The sequence below is a fragment of the Phasianus colchicus genome, chromosome 25 (assembly GCF_987193195.1).
Source record: "Phasianus colchicus chromosome 25, bPhaCol1.hap1.1, whole genome shotgun sequence".
In the NCBI taxonomy this organism is placed as follows: Eukaryota; Metazoa; Chordata; class Aves; order Galliformes; family Phasianidae; genus Phasianus; species Phasianus colchicus.
Window position 1 is genome coordinate 2,967,465 of NC_143460.1, and position 21,002 is coordinate 2,988,466.

General features: G+C 47.1%; 4 protein-coding genes across 5 annotated transcripts; 2 read left to right on the forward strand and 2 right to left on the reverse strand.

The window, feature by feature from the left end:
• Positions 1-1,367: 1,367 nt before the first annotated feature.
• Positions 1,368-7,336, forward strand: LOC116237033 (adenosine receptor A3-like). The gene is made up of 4 exons (XM_090124792.1): positions 1,368-2,389; positions 4,162-4,204; positions 4,314-5,915; positions 6,720-7,336. The coding sequence occupies exons 3-4, from the start codon at positions 5,497-5,499 to the stop codon at positions 7,333-7,335; spliced, it is 1,035 nt and encodes a 344-aa protein (XP_089980918.1). The 5' UTR covers positions 1,368-2,389; positions 4,162-4,204; positions 4,314-5,496; the 3' UTR covers position 7,336.
• Positions 7,337-7,358: 22 nt separating this feature from the next.
• On the reverse strand, positions 7,359-12,117 carry C25H1orf162 (chromosome 25 C1orf162 homolog). 2 transcript variants are annotated; one of them, XM_090124794.1, is made up of 6 exons: positions 11,820-12,117; positions 10,699-10,761; positions 10,237-10,336; positions 9,853-9,941; positions 9,329-9,405; positions 7,359-9,197 (listed from the first exon to the last, which is right to left on the reverse strand). In XM_090124794.1, exons 2-6 carry the CDS (start codon positions 10,727-10,729, stop codon positions 9,138-9,140), a joined length of 357 nt encoding a protein of 118 aa, XP_089980920.1. In that variant the 5' UTR covers positions 10,730-10,761; positions 11,820-12,117; the 3' UTR covers positions 7,359-9,137. The 2 variants fall into 2 exon arrangements, with proteins under 2 accessions (XP_089980920.1, XP_089980919.1); XM_090124793.1 differs by lacking the exon at positions 11,820-12,117 and adding an exon at positions 11,447-11,809.
• A 202-nt stretch (positions 12,118-12,319) lies between these two features.
• ATP5PB (ATP synthase peripheral stalk-membrane subunit b) lies at positions 12,320-16,282 on the reverse strand. Its single transcript, XM_031605811.2, has 7 exons — positions 16,142-16,282; positions 15,983-16,034; positions 15,754-15,899; positions 13,985-14,148; positions 13,464-13,589; positions 13,064-13,243; positions 12,320-12,480 (listed from the first exon to the last, which is right to left on the reverse strand). The coding sequence occupies exons 1-7, from the start codon at positions 16,167-16,169 to the stop codon at positions 12,409-12,411; spliced, it is 768 nt and encodes a 255-aa protein (XP_031461671.2). The 5' UTR covers positions 16,170-16,282; the 3' UTR covers positions 12,320-12,408.
• An 8-nt stretch (positions 16,283-16,290) lies between these two features.
• On the forward strand, positions 16,291-20,452 carry WDR77 (WD repeat domain 77). Its single transcript, XM_031605810.2, has 10 exons — positions 16,291-16,526; positions 16,615-16,800; positions 16,920-17,061; positions 17,140-17,189; positions 17,720-17,790; positions 18,168-18,222; positions 18,497-18,568; positions 18,672-18,780; positions 18,908-18,976; positions 19,171-20,452. Exons 1-10 carry the CDS (start codon positions 16,361-16,363, stop codon positions 19,328-19,330), a joined length of 1,080 nt encoding a protein of 359 aa, XP_031461670.1. The 5' UTR covers positions 16,291-16,360; the 3' UTR covers positions 19,331-20,452.
• The last annotated feature ends 550 nt before the right edge of the window (positions 20,453-21,002 follow it).

The following is a 21,002-nucleotide window of genomic DNA, read 5'->3' on the forward strand; positions in this document are numbered from 1 at the left end:
AGGCAGTGCTGCTCCTTGGACTCACCTCATCCAGATCTCACGAGTGGTGGCTGCTCTGGGATCTCCTCTCTCTGTAAGAGCCTCTCAAGCTCAGCCCTGGTCGTAGCAGCTCTGGTCCACACCTTGCATTGAGTGTGAAGGGGTGGGAGAGCAGAGCCAGCAGCCTGAGGGCCAGGAGCGAGGCGCAGCAAGGAGGGGCAGCTTGAGGTGCTCACTGGTGACAGCTGCAGCTGTGCACACTGCAAAGCACCAAATTGGAGTGAACACTCCGTGCCCTGCAGCACAGATGCTGGCTGCAGGATGCTGCAGATTCAGGCTCCAAGATGCTGCAGGTGCCGGTAGGCGCAGGGTCACCAGCAGCACTGGGTGGCTCCTGCAGCCCCCTGCTCCCACCACTGATGTGGGCCATGTGTCAGAGAGGCCTCCCTGTTCTGAGAACCTATTAAAATCTTTGCCTTGGTTAACCACGGAGCCTGCACCACTGTGGTTTGCCCTCACATACGCTGTCTGTACATTTGGTGGTCTCTGGCTGCCCTGGCACAGGATTTCCTCTGCAAACGAAACTCACAGGGGATGAGGACACCAAGCATTGGCTGGGCTGCAGCGAGCACATGGAGCTGTGTGAGCATGGCTTGAGCTCGTTTCCTGCCTGCAGAGCGAACAGAGCTGAGCTCAGCACCTTCATCCCACCCACCCCACACCCACAGAGCACAGCGGAAGCAGCGAAGAGCCGAGGGGACGGGAGCACCACGGCTGCATCTGACTGTCCTCCATCTGCTTCAGCACAAAGCACAGCAGTTGTGCCACAGGTGCCTGCTGAGAGCACCATCCCAGCACACTGCAGCTCCTTGCCTCACCGAGGTGCTGCACAGCTGCACCAGATGGGCCCTACATCTCGTTCTCCTGTAACAAATGTTCTGCTGTTACCCGGCCGGCAGCACGCTCAGTTTATATTCCCTTCTGCTGGAGTTTAAGTGCATCGCCATTCCTCTGGCGCCAGCCTAATTCGTGGGCAAATCCTGATGGATGGTTATGGGACTCAGACGCTGTGCACTGAGGGCAGTGCTGAAGAATGATGTCCCTACAAATCAGGGCTGTAGTGGTGGCAATGGGTGGGAAGGGGACAGCTGAGCTTTCCACTCCATCAAGAGATCCGCTTGCGTGTTCCGCTGCAAATAGGCAGTAAAGAAAAATGAAACCCAATTTTTTTTTTTTCCTGAGTTCATCACAAAAACAAAGGAGGCCTCGATTCCTGCCACGCATCATGGAAAGGGCTGGGTCCAAACAGAAGCAAATTAAAAATAACGAGGTGCAAGCAGTGCTTCCTTCCTGCAGGGCACAGCTCTGCCTGCAGCCCTGCAGCTGTGCCACAGCGTGGGGCAAACCCTGCCCCATCACAGCATGGGTTCTGAACTCCACCTGTGCAGCACTGTGGCTGCAGGACCCAACCCTGCTGTTTGCTGCACCTACTTCAGTCTTGAGTAAATCCCTTTAAGCCATCAGGGCCACTCTGGGCTTACCCAGAAAGAAGTGGCCATGCTATAAATAACGCCTTGCTTTGATTAGAGAGCTAAAGGCAGGAAAACAGCACTTAGAAACCATGCAGGGGAAATGTAACCTCCCCCCTGAAGTAGTTATGCCACTGCTGCATTGACCTGTGAGTGCCACTCCGAGCTGAGTCACGTTTTATAAATAATTTGCTCAGAGGCATTCCCCATTGCAGAGCACTCACCTGCTCAGAGGGTGAGTCCCATGCTATAGGACAGTGAGGCCCAAACCTGCCAGGTGGGGCTGGAGGGGAGGGTGAAATTTGGTCAATCATGGGGAGCTGGAAAGACAGAGAGCAACTGAACTGCAGCCAGAGTGATGGAGCAGCTGCTCAGAGGGCGGTAATGGAGTTTTAAATGCTAGCAAATGGCCCTACCCTGAGCTTCACGTTGGATTGAAGAAGCTCTGCCTTCAATCGTTTGTCTGAATTTTAGGATTTCGCTCAGGGAGCAGGAAGGCAGCTTGTACTGTTCAACAGTGAGCAATGCCTGTCTGATCCATGCTTACATTGCTGGAGGGCCTCCTACAGTGTACCTGCAGCATTGATAACATCCATGCTCATCCAGGACAGCTGCAGATGGAGCTGCAGTCAAAACTAAGAAGCATTCAGGGACTCTGTCTTCAGCACAGTTTGTTACTGAGGTTAGTGATTGGGCTGCAGGGTCAGCTTAGCATTTCCTTCAGATTTTCCCATACGTGGGAAATACTGACAGCATTTGTGATGTAACTGCATCCGCCTCCAAGGGCACAGGTGGAACTGCACGCTCCTGGCTGGGATGTTCCAGCTGTGCCCACAGAGCAAGGAGCCCAGCCCTGCCCAGCTCCCAGAGAGCCCAGGAAGGTCACATCCCCATCCTCTTCTGAAGGGCAGGGATGCTGAGGCACAGAGCAGTGATGTGATTTGTTCTCAGTCACCGAAGCCAGAATCTCATTCTGCTCGTTATTCTCCAGACCACAATCGCTCTCTGTTAAGCCAGATGTGACCCCGCTTCACATTCACATCCTCTCGCTGCTTTGCCTTCCCTTTTTCTAAGGGCAGGGAAACCAGGAGGGACAGCAGTCCGTGGGTTCTCCGCATCCCCAGCAGAGGACAGCTGCAAGCAGGGGACACGGGCAAGGTTGTGTCACAGCCAGGCTCCCCAAGGCGTGCACTCCTGGTTCCAACCACCAGAACCCCCACAGGGCTCCATCTTGATTGGCTCCACGCTTCTAATGGGACAAACTGGAAAGAGACAAACTGGAGGCAAAACAGAGACAGGAAGAAACAGGGCGGGGAGTTACGTTGCATTTAATAAAAAGGGAAAGCAGTCAAGAAGAAGGGAAAGACAACCATAGGCAGCACAAGGGGCTCAGGGACACAGCAGGATGGAGCCCAGCCCTGGGCAGTGCTGCTGGCTGCCCTGCAGTGTTACACTGCCCTGCCAGGACAAAGAGGCTGTTGGTATTGTTGTCACATGCTAAGATCATTGTTGTGGGTTGTCTTTTTTTTTTTTTTTTTCCCCTGGATGTGGCTGTCACTTAGAAATACTTGTTTTTCTGTAAAGTCTCTTCCCTCCTCCACCCGCAATGTGAAAAGCAAATCTGTGCTCAGAGCCGCTGCTGAGATTGCAGTTAGACCATTCCCTTCCTGATCCTTATCTCACCAGGATGTAGGAGGGTCCTGAGGGAATAGCTGGAAGCCTTTCGCTGGAGCCATCCAAGAAACAAGCTCTGACTGCAGCCTTTAAATGGCAAATCCATTCAGTTCTGGGACCAGGCTCCGAGGTTTAGTTTAACCCCATTGCACTCCAACATCCCTGAGCTCTGCTGCACCAGAGCCATCCCAGCACCCAGCATGGGCCCTGGGCACTGCTCAGAGCTCTGCAGGCTCCAGCTAAATAGCAGGATCTAAAAATACACCTCTGAATCCTAATCTCAAACAAAGCCTCAGATTGCTGGCTCACAAACCTACTCCAGCTGCTTTCTGTGCAGCAGCAAAGCCAGGGCTGAGTTTCTGCAGGGCTCAGCGTGAGCTTATCCTGCATGGGGCTGCAGGGTGGTGCGGGAACAAAGAGGGGATCCTGTGTAGCCAACCCCAATGTTTCTTGCACAAAGCTCCTCCTGCTGCCAGTTCCATCAGTGCAGGAAGGCTGCTTCAGATCCCAGCTACTTTTATGAAACACAATACACTGTATTTGGCAGCAAAGGGGTCCAAACACTCCAACTGCATCATCTAGCAGAAGGGTGATGTGCCATAGCAGTACATACACACACTGTGTGCCCCATACAGCCTGGCCCTGAGCAGGAGCACCACTCATCTCCCCAGCACTGGAGGGGCTGCAGCCGCCTGGCACCCTGTGGGTGTAGAGCTCAGGGCAGGAAACAGATGCTGCTGCTGCAGGAAGCATCTGGAAATGAACGCCCCCTTCACCTTCCCAACAGAAACAGGGATGTGTGGGGTGGAAGCAGCCCGGTTTGGCCCCAGCTGGGGCAGGTGCAGTTCAGATGGGTTTGACAGCACTGCCCTTGGCTGCCATTGGGGATGGAAAACCCCAAACGGTGTTATGCAGCACCATCACTGAAAGGCCTACGGTGTGTCTTTAGGAAGCACAAAGCCTCTCTTTTTCTCCACAGTGTCTGAAAGGAGCCACCTGCACAGCGTGCCATGGGTACCGAGGTGAGGCGATGGAGCATTTTTCACAGCCATGAGGCAGCACGGATGGCTTGAAAACAAACCTTTTGCTTCAGTCCCATGCAGCACTGACTGTTTTCTCATCTGTTTGCAGCCGACAACAGAGGAGGGTGGCCCTGCTAAGGCCCCTACAGCTTAGGCAGCAGGAGACACAAGGAGGTCAGCCACAGAGGCGACACAGCAGCTCATACCCAAGCACCACCAGGATGTGTTTGTCCCCTGCTCACAGCTGCACAGCACCAGCTGGTTGGAGATGCAATTCAGGCTGCAAAACCAGCACACGCCATTGCTGGCATTCATCTGCTGTGCCCACAGCTCTCAGCTCCTGTTAGAAAACCAGTACCAAGTCCATGTGCAGACTGGGACCACCCCAGAGAGCTGCTTCCTTGCATTTTCCCCAGCAGTAATGGCAACAACACACCTTCCATTCGGGGAGCATGGGGGACTTACATGTCTTACATGAAACTTACATGTTTCAAGGAAGCCAGCCCATTTCACAGAAGAGAATGAAGAAGTCTTCTTTATTTCTGACTCTGCCTCTTGCCAATTTCACTTCCCTGGCTATGCCAGAGATGACAGAGATAGGGATGCTGTAGCTGGAGGCAGTGTTTTCCACACGCACAGCCCTGTGCTGCCCACTGCCTGTTGTGTTCCATGACCTAACCCTGGCCTTGCCATCCCTTTTGATTGGAATTTGGATTTGACGAGGAAGCCTTTTGGCACCCATCACCCCGGGGGCAGGCCAACAATGAGGTTGGGTCAGTGGCCCTATGGGCTTCTACTGGAACTGAGGGCTCCTACTTGAGAACATCACTGTCACTATAGTAATGCCACACTGAGGAAGGGCTGGAATGCAGCAAAGCACCTTATAAGCTGCATCATTTCCTAAAGTGACCACAGAGCGATTATCTGCATTGATAGAGGCAGCATTGCACAGTCAGTTCTGAGTACAGGTTTCTCACTTCTAAAATTGCCTTATCTGCTTCCTTCAACTGGTCACATTTGGTTTTGGGTTGCTGGTGAGCAGCACTGGGAGAGCTTTTCCACTTTTTTTTTCCTTTTGTTTTTTTTCACATCAAATCACCTTTCCAAAGAACGTGAAAGCTACAGAGTTTCGGAAGGGCTGCGGTGAGCTTCAGACACATCCAAAACGAAGAACGTTTCCTGAATGCTGAGACGGGCAACAGCTGATTTACTGCTGAGCACTGAGGATGTGAAATTCTGGAGGACATTCACACACCAGGGAAGCACAGAGACGGCCCACAGCAGCACTGAGGATGCCACAGAGACCGCCGGTACCCATGTGCACACAGGACTGCTCAGTCAGCAGCAGCCCCACCAATGGAACCTTCAATACCAGCCAGGTGATGGGCGGCATGGATGTGATCTACATCAGTATTGAGTGCCTGCTGGCTCTGCTTGCTGCCCTGGGGAACATCCCGGTGGTCTGGGTGGTGAAGCTGAATGCAGCCTTCCACAACACCACCATGTACTTCATTGCCTCCCTGGCGCTGGCTGATATTGCAGTAGGGGTGGTCGTCGTTCCGCTGGCTGTGTTGGTCAGCCTGCATGTCAGCATCCCGTTCCATTTCTGCCTCTTCCTCTGCTGCCTCATGGTGGTCTTCACCCAAGCCTCCATCCTTTCCTTGCTGGCCATCGCCATCGATCGCTACCTGCGTGTGAAGCTGCCCATCAGGTGAGCACATGGGTCTGTTCTCTGGCTGATGGGTTGTTATACAGATGCCAGATGCTCTACAGATTTCTTTGGGTTTCTGAGGATAATCTTTTAAATACGTTCTCTTTTACTGTTGCCTGAAAATACTGAAGATTTATGAAGGCTTTCCTTTTCTAGGCTTGAATGGAAAGACATACAGAAAGCATAATTGCAGGCATAAAAGGAATATTTTTTGTGGGGAGAAGACATATATGTTGACAAGTGAAAAAGCAGTTCGGCCTTACAAATAGCATGAACCAACATAAAGAGTAAGGTGCATGCAAGAAAGCTGAGAAATAGAATAGGATCACTAGCAGTGGGAATACAAGTAGTATCATAGAATGGCCTGGGTTGAAAAGGACCACAATGATCATCCAGTTCCAACCCCCTGCTATGTGCAGGGTCACCAACCATCAGACCAGGCTGCCCAGAGCCACATCTAGCCTGGCCTTGAATGCTTGCAGGGATGGAGCATCCACAGCCTCCTTGGGCAAACTGTTCCAGTGTGTAAAGGAGCACTGAGATCATAATGAAACAAGAAATAAAACAGCAGCCAGCCACAAAGAAAGGAAGTTGAGCATAGTTCATCTTTCATGACTGTTACAGTGAAGAGCTATGGCTTATAACAAAATAAGGTTTTCCTTCCAAAAAAAAAGAAAAAAAAGCAAGTTGGTGCTCCAAGTTTATCATAATGAACCATGAGTTTCTGAACACGAGTTACTGAAATCATCCTTAAGTATTTTAAACACTTCTGTTCAACTTGGCTTCGGTTTTCTTCCTCAACAGATATAAAATCATCTCTACAGAGAGAAGGATTTGGTGGGCGCTGTGGCTGTGCTGGTCTCTGTCCCTGCTGGTGGGATTAACCCCAATGTTTGGATGGAACAAACGAAGAAGCTCCCACTATCACACGTGTGAATTTCTCTCTGTGATGAGGATGGATTACATGGTGTATTTTTCGTTCTTCACGTGGACTCTCATCCCTCTGAGCATCATGTGTGCTCTCTATGTGGCAGTATTTTACATCATCAGGACAAGGCTAAGCCAAGGAGCAACCAACGGGAGAGGGGTGGGAGTGTTCTATGGGAAGGAGTTCAGGAAAGCCAAATCTCTGGCACTCGTTCTGTTCCTGTTTGCTGTGTCCTGGTTGCCTCTGTGCATCATGAACTGCGTTTTGTACTTTCACCCTGAATATAAGATTCCTAAACCTTGGATCTTCTTGGGAATCTTGTTGTCTCATGCCAATTCTGCCATGAACCCCATTGTCTATGCTTGCAAGATAAAGAAGTTCAAAACCACTTACCTTTTAATTTTAAGGACCTACATCCTATGCAGAAAAAAGCCCGAAGCCAGTCTCAGTTCTTACAGATTAAACACAGCAGCTGTCATAGACACAGAATGAACGTTGACCCACCAGCACACACCAGACCCCTGATAAAATGCTTTAAGGAACTCACGGAAAAAACACATCCTGTTTCATCTGCTGTCTGACACAACTGACGATAAGGGCAAGCTGCTCACACACTGTCTGATTCCCATATGACATTAAAGCCCCAAAAATTAATTTGCAAACTTTTACATTGTTATAACCCACTAAATTTGGCTTGGTTGTTGCTGTACCAAGCCCAGACCTTCTCAGGTAAGCACCTGCCTTTAAGAGCACCTTCTGGTTCTTGTTTACTGATTTGAGTGTTGCTTGGCAGACTGTGACCCAAAGCACAGTTACCAAGATGGACTTTTTACTTCCAGCTCCGATCCACAGGCAGTAAGAAATAACGCAACGGTTCTTGCTAGTTTCTAGCTTTAACTCAAGCACAACAAGTCTTTTGGTCAGCATTTTGCTTTCTCTTTACTTGCACACAACATCGACGTTTCATTCCAGCAGCACAAGTGAAGTTACAGCATCACATGAGATCTCCATCTGCAAATGAAAGTCTTCACCAGGACCTGTCCCCACCCCCTGGGTCTGTACATACATGTCTTACATCTTATGTCTGTATCATGTAGTTTCAAAATACAGAAGAGTTGAGATTAATTTTGTCCTTTTTTCCCCCCTCCCATAACAATTGTCTGGGTGCACTGAAAAACAGGATAAATGCTTGCAGTGCAGGATGTCCTCACTGCCTCCTCTTACACCCATCATCTCCTGTCCATTTCGATGATCAGATGAAGTCTGGTCAGCTTGTGCTGCACAGCCAGTGCTGCCACATTTTCATTAAGGATAATAAATATTAAGTGGATTTTATGCAAAGTCAACGTGTTGCATGAAATCCTTGCTCTGTTTTAGCAGGTGTCCCAACAGCTCAGAAACTGCAATAGATGCTATAGCACAGCTTGCACAGCTTAGTTTCAGGGAACATGGGTTAAACTGAACACAGGCAATTAAAGGCAAGGCTCTTTTTTCTCCATCTTTGCACAGTAGAAGTGGTATAGGAAAAAAAACAAAGGGGAGTGCATCATTCTGTTAAGTAGCTCAGTAAGCTACATAGACACCAGTGCATGCTCCTTTAACAAAGACCAGAGATCTCAGTTCATCATCTGATGTAATCTTTGCTGCTGCCCAAACCCACCCCATTACATGGTCCCACCCTTAACAAAGCAGCTGGCAAAGGAAGTCACTGCACGAGTACATCACAACTTGGCCATGCGATCGCTGCCAGTAGATGGAACCGATTGCTTTCAGCAGAGAAAACAAACAAACAAACAGAAAACACAAAACGTTACACCTTCGAATAACGCAGATCAAACTTCGGTGTTTCCGGCTGCTCGGTGCTGCCCCGCAGTGGTGCATCATAATATAGTCCAGTAGTTTAACCAAAGCACTGGGCACCCTTATCAAAAATGCTGCAGCCAGTGACTGAACAGGGAAATAAGGGCACAGATGTGGACAGGTGCAGATAAACACTTCTGTTTTTCAGTTCTCCTCAGCAGTTCCAAGCAATAGCGGAAACCACACGGAAACTGTGCAATAGGTTGTCACCAGGATCGTTCTAGATGAGGGAAGGTGGTATAGAAAGCAACTTGTCCCCAGTGTTGGCAAGAGTTGCAGAGTTGGAGATGCTGTTTTCCCCTCCTAGCTATGAATTCAGCTGATGTTATGTACTGCAGCCTGGATATCTCACAGAGCACTACAGTCCTCCGTGCAACAATCCCATGGCATCCAACATGCAGAAAGTGCAGGTGTTCATCTGTTAAATTCCACTGTCACACAGGTGCTGCTTTCGGTCGGGGCCTGATGACCACAGAGGCATAAGAAACCTCATTCTGGGATATGAGAGGTTACAAACATCAGAGAAAGTGCAGTTGTAACATCTCAGGACAAATTTCCTGCTTTGATTTTGACCTCAATGCTACAGAAACTGAGCAACCCCAGGATTTATAATTTTGACCTTTACCTGGCTTTCAGCAGATTCCTCACGTTGTACCTTGGAGGGAACTTGTTCTTGTAGATGCTCTTGGGATCTCTTATACCCTAGAAAGGGGGAGAGCAGAGTGGGATTAGGCAGGTGGTGCAGTTGTTATCTTTGAAACAAACAAGTTCTTAGTCCACACTGCACTCCCTGATGGTCATTTAAAAGTAACAGAACGGAACTCCTGCTCATTGTCAAAACTCACAACAAGGCTGTTTTAATTACAGAACTAGGGAGCAATTAGGACCCAGTGGTTTAGTCTGCCCTACGTGCAAGACAATTTATCCCTCCCCTCCCCCTTAGCTGCAAGGCACTGAGTTATGCTTTCTTGTCATTTGTACCACAGAAAGAGGAATTGGCTGTGATATTCTGCCAGCCAATTGTACAGTTCCCTCTCAGCTGACAGCTGGGCAATCTGACCTGAAATCTGTTGCAATCTTCACTGCAAACCAAGCAATTTGGAAACCCAAGAACCATGCTGCTGGCATCCCTTTGACTGTGCCACTTACTTTTTCTGATGAGGAAGACAATTCCAACCACCAGAAGAGTTGACAGGATGCCAGAGATAAAGGCTAATGCTAAGTAGAATATTTCAGGGCTGTTGATACACGGGAAACAGAGTCAGAATCACATTCTTACAGAAATATCAAAAAATTAGTAGCTTTCAAATTCAACCAAGGTTATCAAACATCCTATTACCAAGCCCCGTGAGATTACAAGGTATCTGCAGTAAGAATTACTGAGTACCTACAGCACAGAATAGGAAATTCTAAGCCAACTTGTAAAAACATGGGACATAAGCTGCACTATGTGTAACTTCTTCCCTATAGAAAGGGCTTCTAGTTTCAAGGAACTTGGTGTTCAAAGTTAAGAAACAAAGGTGTAGCATTTACTTATCAAACAAGGATTTGTCTTCTAAGTCTGGTAAGGCAGCAGTAGAGGTCTGTACAGTGGTATGTACTGTGACAGTAGTGGAAATGGGTTCTGGTGTAACTAAAAATAAATAGAAAGAAATGAGAGTTTAAATGTGCTAATATTTCCAGTACTATTACAAGTAACAAGCAAACCACTTCTTAGAAATGTGAACCTATTCCAGAATGACTGCAAGAAATGTTGTAAGTATAACATTTCTGTACCAGAGGGCTGAAAGTGAAAACACCAGGTAGAAAAACAGCAGTGATCCACACCGCCACTGCTCCCCAGCAGCCTTTGCAATGTGCAGTACTTCTCCAAACACATTTATCCACAAAGCTACCCCACAGCAACACTTTCTGAGCCAGAAAAGTGGTGATGGTAGCAAAGAACACTGAATCTACCAGAGCTCCTTAAAAAATAATAATAATAAAATGGAATACCTGGTTTAGATTTTGAGGAGGAACCTCCCATTCTCTCCAAACACTAGTGAACAGCAAGAGAACCTAAAGATGACAGGAAAGCTGTATTTACACACACATACACAACACAAACCTAACGTTCTCATTCACATCTCAGACTCGATTTAACTTTTATCAGTGTTTTCAGCATCTTACACAAACTTGCATGAAACCACAGCAGGAAATCTGGCAATAATAGAGCACAAGCCTGGCTTCTGAACATCTCACTCCTGCATCCAAGTGCACACATGCCCAGTACCTTTGTTAACCACAGTGTCTTCTCTCAAAACGATGGAACGTATTTCATACCGGACTAAAAAATATCCTCAGTATTACATAGCTAAAATAGAGTGAACTTTATGAAAATTTCCATGATCAGAAGCACAGATAGAAAAAACCTAAAGGGACATTTTTTCTCAAGTTACATTCACAGAAAGTTCAAAATTAAAACATTATTCTCAAATTCAGGAGGTGCAAGCGTAACGATGGGGAAATATAGTTTTACTAGGATATTCCCAGCCTAGTCTCTCTCATTATATGGTTTTCAAACTACACATTGCAAAGAACGTCCAACTATTGCTCACGACGTGAAAATAAACTGTTCTCACCATTTCTTTCACCTTTTTCTCCTGCATACCCCAACAGCCAGCTCCAAGTTCCCCATGTCAGATCTCAAAGTACACTGCATTTGCAATAACAGGAGCAATGTTGTCATACAGCTTCATCTTACCTCACATACCGTAGCCGCCTGTAGAAAACTTCAGTAGCGTTAGCACTGCTTGCACAGCACTACGTGCTGCCTTTGTGAAATCGTGTCCAGCTTGTGAAAGCACAAGCAAGCTTAAATTTGAATGAGACATCAACGTGGAAGTTGAGTAACTTCACTTTTTTAATAAAAAAAAAAAAACAGGAAATGATGAGAAACCTTTATTGCCAGGAAATGCCAGGGGGAAAAAAAAAGTCACCTCAACCCAAAGGTAGATGACTTCTGCCTTTAAGAGTATCTCACCTCCAAAGAACACCTTTTTCTCTGAGCTGTTGCAGTGAAAAAGGATGTAAAAACCTCTGCTATTTCACTAACTCCATTAAGAGTGCTTCCTTACCACAGTATCAGTCCATGTACAAAAGGTGCATCAGTCCCCCCAGGGCACAATTGTTCTAATCCTTATGCTGGTAAATTCAGCAGAAGCTGAGCTTTATTATCTTCTGATGTTTCCTGCCAGTCATATTCTCTTTTCTGCAAAGTAAGAAGCTTTTGTGATTATTTAAAGCTTTGTTACTTTTTTGTTTGTTTGCCTATGAACTGAGGACACCAGTTCCAAGCATCTCATTGGGTAGGTGAGTGGGAAGACTAGCAGTCAATTTGATTTTAAAACACATTAACAAAACTAACCATAGGGCATTTGTACAGGTAATTCTGAATTAAAAAAAAAAAATTCACAAGTGCATTAGCACCACAGTGAGAGTCAGCATCTCATCTCCAGAAAGGTTCACAACTGAACCAGGAACCAAACAAAGTTGTGGTTGGAAGTGATGCCCCACTATAATCCATGGCTACTGCAAACACACACATACAAAAAATCATAGTCAAAGACAGCAAATATTTCTGTTTGTTGGTTTTAATGACATTTTACAATCAGAGTTTCCAACAATAAGTAATGGGACACCTCAGAGGAATCAGGTACTACGTGGCTACACCGCCACCTGGGCGCTCTTCGATAGTGCCTTCAGGTCCAAAATGCACTTTGCAATGCTCTCCTTCTGCTGCAAAAGAAAAATAAAACATTTTCAGTAGAAAGCCTTTATGAAAAGAAGTTAAACAAGCAGAACAGGTACTTAGTGCACTTTTTATTTTCCCTTTAGACACTCAAAATGAGTCATAGTCTGAAAGGTATAATGCTATGTAGCTTATAAGGCGAGATTCAAATCCAAGCAGCGATCTGACTTAAATCATATTTCTAGCTCTGCTTGTATATATTTCATTGTTATCAGGTTCATTCCTTAAAAGAAAGGGCATCCAGAGTCCATCTGGGGATCTTAAGCCATTCTGCTCTTAGAGAGGGATTTTTAGAAGAAAATTCCCTGGTGTGCCCTTATTGCAGGGTTAGCTCTGTGCTGCAAGAGCAAACAAAACCAATGACTTGCTCACTTCACTAGCAGCACAAACACCTTCTATCTAGTGTGCGGGCTTGTTAGCTCTCACACAACAGCAGGAATGCATCACTGCTATGCTTGCAAGCCACCCAGATGATCTGGCATTTTTTGACACAGGTGAGAAGGACTGGAAAGCAATATGCTTATAGACTAGAACATAACACAGATGAAAGCAAACAGCAAAAACCAATACCTGCTGAGGCGTGATGCTCTGAATAACGTTCTTCTCCACCCACTGAACCATGTGATCTTGCTCCTTCTGACGCTTTAAGTTCTGCAGAGCCACCTGATAGTCCAGCCTTTTCTTTACTTCATTGTATACCGTCAGTAATCTTTCTCGGTAATTAGCTTCCAGCAGCATTGCAATATTATTCTAGACACAGAAAATGAAATCAACAGATTAATGTTTGACAACAAGACAATACAGCAGAACACAGCCCCATACACAGTCAATAGATCAGGTAGTGAAACTGGCCTCGTCTGCAACAAATGTCTCATAACTGGTTTGTTACTTGTTAGTAACCTAAGAGGCACCCACATTGGATGTGATGGAAACAGCAGTAAAAGTGAGCAGCAGAGCTAGAGCTGCATACCCTCTTAGCATCAAAGAGGTAACTGCGGCCTTCAACTCTCCACTGCTCCTTTTTCTCCTCCTCAATGGCAGTTTCCAGTGCTTTAATTGCTTCATTTTTCACCTCTAAAGCTTTAGCAACTTTCTCCTGAAAGCAGAAACAAAAAATGATTCAGAATTAAAGCAAGCTGCAAAGAAAACAAGTGATCTGCAACCTATTCCTGAAATTCTGCATTACAATTTGAGAAATACCTACACCAGCTAGATTGCATCAGGTTTGGGACAGCATGACAAGAATTACTGTTCACAACGAACTGTACAAAAAAATAAAAAGCCATAAAATATTTGTTTTGGTGTAAAGTGCTTTTCCTTCATTTTTTCCCCCCCAAACCCACATAGCAACACCAACCTAAGATCTAAAACATAACTCATTTAAGCACCGTTACAAGAATAGGCTCAGATTCTATTACAGCCCAGACCTACTTAAGCAGATCAATTAGTTTTTAACTTCTGCAAAGTTGGATTAAATATTATTCTTTTTACCTCATTAAGTTTGTCAGCAAAAGCTGCTACATCAGCACCATACTTTTTAACGGCATAAATGATGACTGTCAATATGCAGGCAGCTGCAACTGTCTCGTGGTTAATGACATAGATTTCCTTAGAGAGTAAGTAAAGCAGGAGTCCAGTTCCCAACATATAAGGTCCTAAAAATAAAATTAAAAAAATTAGCATTATTTGTACTGAAGTGAAACACCTGAAAGCAAATAGATTAACTCCATCAAATAGATTAAATCCAGGAAACATACAGAAAGGACATGGAGGTGCTGCAGCAGGTCCAAAGAAGGGCAACAAGGCTGCAAAAGTGCTTGGAGAATATGGCCCATGAGGAGAGACTGAAGGAAATGGGGCTGTTTGGTCTGGGGAAGAGGAGGCTGAGGGGAGACATTGCTGCTCTCTTCAAATACCTGAAAGCTGATTGCAGCAGAGCAGAGCTGGTCTCTTCTCACTGCTGACAGGACAAGGGGAAAAGGCCTCAAGTTGTACCAGGGTTTAGGCTGCATATCAGGAAAAACTTCTTTACAGAAAGGGTTGTTAAGCACTGGAATGGGCTGCACAGGGAGGTGGTTGAGTCACCATCCCTGGATGTGTTTAAAATCCATCTGGACGTGGTGCTCAGAGATGTGATTTAGCAGAAGGTTGTTAGAGTTGGGGTAGGATGGTCAGGTTCATGGTTGAATTCTAAGTTCTTTGAAGACTTTTCCAAACTGAGTTATTCTATGACTCCTTTGTACCATGAGCAAAGGCAGAATCAGACAGCTTCAGAACACCACAATGGGAAGGACACCATGAAGAGCACTGCATCCAGCTCCTGGCTCCACACAGGACCGCCTAAATTCAAGCCATATTCATACAGAAGTGCCTGCTGCAGGCCTTGACTTGACTATTGTAAGGCTGTTCAAAGGCATTTAGCATGAGGAACACTACACAGGCCTCATAACCACCCTCTCATAATACCTGAAGAGTAGAAATTCTTCCTCTTCTTAAATATCATGCTTTAAACATATGCAGGATGCTGACCAATGCCGTGTTTTCCCAAATGCTTTACCTTTTTTATGCTACAAATTACAGGCACATCTAAACAAGCCTAATTAAATGCCAATTAAAAACACATCACAGAATCACAGCATTGCAGGGTCTGGAAGGGGCCTCTAGAGATCATCCAGTCCATCTCCCAAGCAGATGTGAAATCTGTTTCTTGGACAGTGAGGAACACAGCATCTGCATTCAATCAACACGAATAAAATGAAACTGCTAAATCAGCATCTTTGGCACAAAATGTTTTCTGGGAACATTCATTGCAGAGGAAGCAGAATTCCCTTCTGGAATTCCCCTTCCCCCAGGAGGGGCTGCTGCACTACCAGAGCTGGGCATCAGGGGGCTAAAGTCCTCCTATTTCTAGATGAGAAATGAACTACAAATCAGGTGAGGCTTTGCAGAACATTTGGTTTTTTGCTCCTTAAATAAACTCCCTATTAAACAGTTCTTTTCTATTGACTGATTTCTTGAAATAAAGCGTTCCCCAAATGCTTGATTTATGGGGAAACTCAGTTTGAGAAGAAAGCAATCGGGAATGTTCAATTTCGACTCTTACAAAAGTCCTTCACTTCTCTACGTGTCAAAATTTGAGTCGGGTTACGCTAAGAACTCAGGAAAACAAAAAGACACCAAAACAAATTGACGTTTTTATCAGTCTGAACCCTTCCTCCAAGACCGATGATTTGCTGCCATCTAAAAACGCAAACATTAACCTGTGACTCCGGTTTTAGGATAGAGAAACTGGAAGAACTCCTCAGGGATCAGGCCGTGCCGAACCTCTCCTCCTTTCTCCGGCAGCGGAGGCACGGGAGCCAAGCGGTGCTGAGCGGTGTGAAGCGGCCTCGCGACGTGCAAGACGCTACAACGAGAAAGCTTCCGTTCAGCTCCACGGCGTGCAAAAAGAACCGCCGAGAGAAACCCGCCTCACAGCGCGGAACTCACCCTGCACAGACGGGAGGCGGCAGGCCCTGCAGGCCCTTCAGCACGGCCGGGGCTGCGGAAGGAGAGGGGCAGAGGGCACGTCAGGACGGAGCTCACACTCCCTCCCCTCCCCCCCAGCTCCCGCCCGCTGTTTCCCCGTAAGGAGCCGCGCCCGCTCACCGGCACGGAGGACGAGGCGGGACAGCATGGCGGCACAGCGACCCTTCGTCCCGGTGACCGCCGGCCGCCTCCGCACCACCGAGATGGCGGCTGGGCAGATCTCGCGAGACTCTCGCGAGACTCTCGCGGAGGCCGCTCTCGCGAGAAGCGACGGCGCGCGCGCGGCGCGGGAGCACGTGGGGGCGCCGCCGGTCCCGGTCCCGCTGCGCCACCGCCGCCATGGAGGAGCCGCCGCCCGAGCAGCCGCCGCCCCCCGCAACCCCGACGCCCTCAGCAGGCGGGGAGGAGGACGAGGCCGCGGCGGCTGGCGGCCCCGAATGGAACATCCCGCCCAACGCGCCCGCCTGCATGGAGCGGCACCTGGAACGCGCGCATTACCGCGCAGGTGAGCGGCCCGCGGGCGCGGGGCGGCGGGGCTGGAGGGGCGGCAGGAACGGGGCTGCAGGGGCGCTGAACGGCTGAACGTCCCGCAGACGGAGCGCTGCTGCTGGGCGCCTCGGGGCTGAGCGGCCGCTGCTGGGCCGGCTCCATCTGGGTGTTCGCCGACCCCCGGCGCGCCCCCAGCGAGGGCTTCTGCACCGCCGGCGTCCAGACCGAGGCGGGCGTGGCCGACCTGCGCTGGGTGGCGGACAGAGGCATCCTGGTTGGCTCCGACTCCGGTAAGCGCGAGGCGTCGTCCCCTGCCCGCTCCCGCCGGGCTCCCCCTGGCCGCACCCCCCGTTCCCTTCCCCCCCTCCCGGTGCCCGCGGTGAGGCGGGGCCCCCGCTGTGCCCCGCAGGCGCCGTGGAGCTGTGGGAGCTGGACGAGAAGGAGACCCTCATCGTCAATAAGTTCTGCAAGTACGAGCACGACGACATGGTGGAGGCGGTGGACGTCCTGGCGGGCAGCACGCGGGCGGTCAGCGGTGGAAGGGACTTCAGGTGAGCTCTCCCGGCCCTGCTTCCCCCCCCCGGGATGTGATGCGATGCCAGGCCCTGATTGCTGCCTCTCATCTGCAGTGTGAAGGTGTGGGACCTCCCGCAGCAGGCTGTGCTGCACTCCTACAGAGGTGAGTGCCCACTGCGTTGCAGGTTGTGGCCCCCACATCACTTCAGTTCCTAGCACAAGCATATTTCTCTGTTCGTTTTTCCCTGCCCAACCTGTGTTATAGGACCTACTTTTTCTCATTTCCAAGTGTATTTTTGAATTTCTCTGCTTTCTTCTCTTCTCTGCACTTGCATGCATAATGTAAGCTGTATTTGTTTTGAATGATGCTCAGCAGAGCTCTGGGGAGCTCACACTGGGCTGTCAAAGATGCTATGCTGTCAGAGTTGCCCCTCTGTAACCAACCTCTGGTCTGCAAAGGATTCTTCAAGCTGGTGCACATTGTGAGGACATGGCTGCAATGGCTCTCTTTGGGTTTGGCAGCTCAGTGTGTTAGAAAGTGCTTAGATAGTCTTGGATAGAAGTTACTCTTTATCTGCTTTGCCTCCAGAGATCCTCGCTTCCTTCTCTGTGCAGTGCAGTTAGGCACTGGGCACACAGGGGAATGTTGGATACAGTCTTTGATGCTCTTTTTTCCTTTTGTGCTTTCGGTAGCTCACTCCGATGCAGTGACATGTGTGGCTGCCTGTCCTGGTAAGGACACCATCTTCCTGTCCTGCGCTGAGGTAAAGCTAATTCTATCCGAATCTGCCTGATAAAGATGAGATTTAACTTAATTATTTGCAGTTAAACACTTTTATTGAGAAACCACCTGTCGTATAAAATGTCTGCACATATGTTTTGTTCCAATGTTGCAGTCTGATAAGTTGCTGATGGGCTCACCCAGCTGTTGGTACAGGTTTGTGTTAAAACATGGGAATTCCCAGCTCTGTCCTGGGGTTACTGAAGGAGCTGAGTGTTAATGCCAGGATCATTTTAAACATAAGAGGAGGTGACGTGGGTTTGAATGTGGATTGGTAACAGTACTGCAGTGAATCTGAGTTTATGCCTGCCTCTGCTCCAAAAAGAAATTGTAAAAATCTTATTTGCTTTGAATCTATAGGATGAAAGAATATTACTCTGGGACACCAGATGCCCCAAACCAGCTACTCGAATTGGTATGTTTCTGAATGCAGTCACTCCTTACGTATGAAGTTGTGTGAAGAAATACACTGTTTCATGCCTGAGTTCTCTATGTCTAACCTCAATCTAGTAGCCTGGCCACTTGGTCACAGAAGCCCATTAAACCCTAAGAAGTCTAGCTCTGTCACAGAAGTAAAATCAACATTTAAATAATTATCATAGTGCTGTAGCAGCGTTAACTGGGCTAGGGTAAGAATGTCTTTTTAAGGACTGCTCTCTTCACTCTTACCCCTATTTATTTACTTACAGTTTGCAGTGCCTGTAATTACCTCCCTACCTCAGTCCTGTGGCATCCACAGGAAAGTGACATCTTTGCTTTAGGTAAGAAGTGCTCTTACTGTTCAGCTTTCAGGAGACAAATTGAGGTCTTGCTATTCACGTGACAGCTTTGCCGATAACCTCATTCTCTCTTCTTCTCCTAAAGGTGATGAAAGTGGAACAGTTGCACTAGTAGACACAAAGAATCCTGATTCTGCCCTCAGCTCCATTGTGCATGCCCGACGTGTTACGGGCTTTGCATTTTCTGCACATAGGTACTGTCTAAAATAGGGGCGTAGAATATGCAACTATAGATACACTTGAGTGCCAGAGTAAAGCATTTTTTGTAACTTTAATTGTGTATTTAGTTGCTCTAACCATGGTCTCTTGTCTGTCTTCTAGTTCACCTTTGCTGGCTTCCATCAGTGAAGATTGTACAGTAGCTGTTCTCAACTCAGACCTTTCAGAGGTGTAAGTACCAGACAGTGTATTCACTGGGTCTGTTTGTCCTGCTGATTCCTCATTAATTGTTTATGTACTAAAGGGAAAGTGAAAATACTCCTTAAAGGGGGGAGCACTGTCCTAACAGACTGGCATTTAGGAAATGCACAAGCCAAAAATTCTTAGCAACAGTGCTCCATGGCTAATAGTGCTCTGTTTTCCAGGTTCAGAAGCCGTTCTCATCGAGACTTTGTAAAAGGTTTATCGTGGTCTCCTTCAGACAATGCCTTGCTCACTACAGTTGGATGGGATCATCAGGTTTTACATCACACTGTCCCCATACCAACTGGTGAAGCTTCCGGAATCAACTGTGTAAAAGAATAGTTTTATAAACTCATTGGTCCAAATTCCTTCCTTGCATTATTTTGGTTCTCCTGAAGTCGACGATGTTTGTGAACTGGAGTGGTTATGGATTGTTGTCTGCCTTGAACCTTGTGACTAAGAAGGTTCCTGTAGTAGTTTTGAGTTAAGCATAAATTAGTTGCAAACTAGACTGTACCATCTCCTCAGGAGTTGGATTCACCTGCGAAAAGACTGCAGTTTTTTACCTGGAAAAAAAATAGTGACTTCAGCTACAGAGGAGCCTTGGAAGAGGGAATTAGGTATAATAAAATGAAAAAGACTTGTTTCTTCAAACCACTCACAGAATGAATAGAAACAAATTGTTTGGGGAGGTTAAAAGGAACCACCTTTACTGAGGTAGATGCAAAAGCCTCACCTGAGCAAAGTGTTTGCTCTTTAAATACTTCCTTCCAACTGGACAGGAAGCTGTGTTGGAATTTTAATGGTAGAAGAGTTTCCTTGTTGTCCTTAATGCCACATTCAGTTTAGAAGGTTGGTTTTTGCTATCTTCTATTGCAAATAATCCCATGGTGAGCACTGTGTGTAGACTTCTGCTCCACTGCTGGGTATCAGAGTACCAGTGCTTGGTGTGATACGTCACATATGCTGTATAATAAGGATCCCAGCTGCAGTCATTAAACATCTTTGTGATGGTGCATGACATGCTGAAATACCAGGACCTGTAATGCTCACCTGTTGCTTGGAGCTGAGAGCAGCTCAGGGGCTTTTCTGCAGCATGCTGAATGCTGAGAGAAGTTTGCTTGACACCATGTTTCAGCTTCTCTGTGCTGAATATAACTTACTCCAGAATAAGGTTTGCAAACAGAAATTTATATAAGAGAAAAACTGGACTAAGGACTTGAGTCTTCATTTTGTTGCTCCTGTTATCAGACTGCTTAGGGATAATTAAGGCTCCTGATAGACTTTCAATGAGTGACTTTTTGTGCTGGAGACTGAGAAGATCAAGCATTCCCATAATCCCCTCAAAGACTTCACGTAATCCTTAGAGGTTGGTTTTTGTTTTTTGGTAATATAACATACAACTTCTCAAACTAAACTGTTTCCTTTGAATATATTGAACTGACAATAAATGGCATTGATCTGCATACGTGGCCGCTGCTCCAGGTTTGGCTTTCCTAGAGACAACAGTGGGTCTTAACTAATGAAACAAAAACTACTGTTAGAAATGAATGCTACATTTTCTTTACCGTGATAGCAACACTACACTGTAAGCAACTACAATGTCATAGTTGTTTTCAGAGCAAAATTCCCCACCTAGAGCATTGTATTGGAAAGGTAAACAGTTATAAAGAACAAGTTTCCTCAAAACTACCCCTTGAAAGAGTAAAGGATGAAGGTTGTGTACTGCAAACTGCTGCTTGTGAAAAAGATGTCTTTGGAAACGATGGAAGACAGTTTTTAAATAAATCATAATTTTCAGTTACAACTGGCTCTTAAGTTTCACCGGGCTACCTCTGTAATATTGAGAGCCAGCTGAGGTCATGGGCTGCTGAAGTTGTGATTTCAGTTCCTGGAGTTACAACCCTGCTTAAATAAACATTTGCCAATGCAATGCAAGCAGGGACAAGTTTCAAATAGGAAGTTTTAAACCACGTAAGTTCCTCAGATCACCGTGCTGCAGTGTTCTGCAGTC

Coding starts and splice junctions, on each gene's coding strand:
- LOC116237033 (XM_090124792.1), top strand. CDS start 5,497: ATGCCACAGAGACCGCCGGTACCCATGTGCACACAGGACTGCTCAGTC. Junction 5,916..6,719: donor CGTGTGAAGCTGCCCATCAG/GTGAGCACATGG, acceptor CTTCCTCAACAG/ATATAAAATCATCTCTACAG.
- C25H1orf162 (XM_090124794.1), bottom strand. CDS start 10,729: ATGGGAGGTTCCTCCTCAAAATCTAAACCAG. Junction 9,942..10,236: donor GACAAATCCTTGTTTGATAA/GTAAATGCTACA, acceptor GTGTATCAACAG/CCCTGAAATATTCTACTTAG. Junction 9,198..9,328: donor AGGAATCTGCTGAAAGCCAG/GTAAAGGTCAAA, acceptor CTCATATCCCAG/AATGAGGTTTCTTATGCCTC.
- ATP5PB (XM_031605811.2), bottom strand. CDS start 16,169: ATGCTGTCCCGCCTCGTCCTCCGTGCCG. Junction 13,590..13,984: donor TTGCTGACAAACTTAATGAG/GTAAAAAGAATA, acceptor TTCTGCTTTCAG/GAGAAAGTTGCTAAAGCTTT. Junction 13,244..13,463: donor ACCTCTTTGATGCTAAGAGG/GTATGCAGCTCT, acceptor TTCTGTGTCTAG/AATAATATTGCAATGCTGCT.
- WDR77 (XM_031605810.2), top strand. CDS start 16,361: ATGGAGGAGCCGCCGCCCGAGCAGCCGCCGCCCCCCGCAACCCCGACG. Junction 16,801..16,919: donor CCTGGTTGGCTCCGACTCCG/GTAAGCGCGAGG, acceptor TGTGCCCCGCAG/GCGCCGTGGAGCTGTGGGAG. Junction 18,223..18,496: donor CAAACCAGCTACTCGAATTG/GTATGTTTCTGA, acceptor ATTTACTTACAG/TTTGCAGTGCCTGTAATTAC.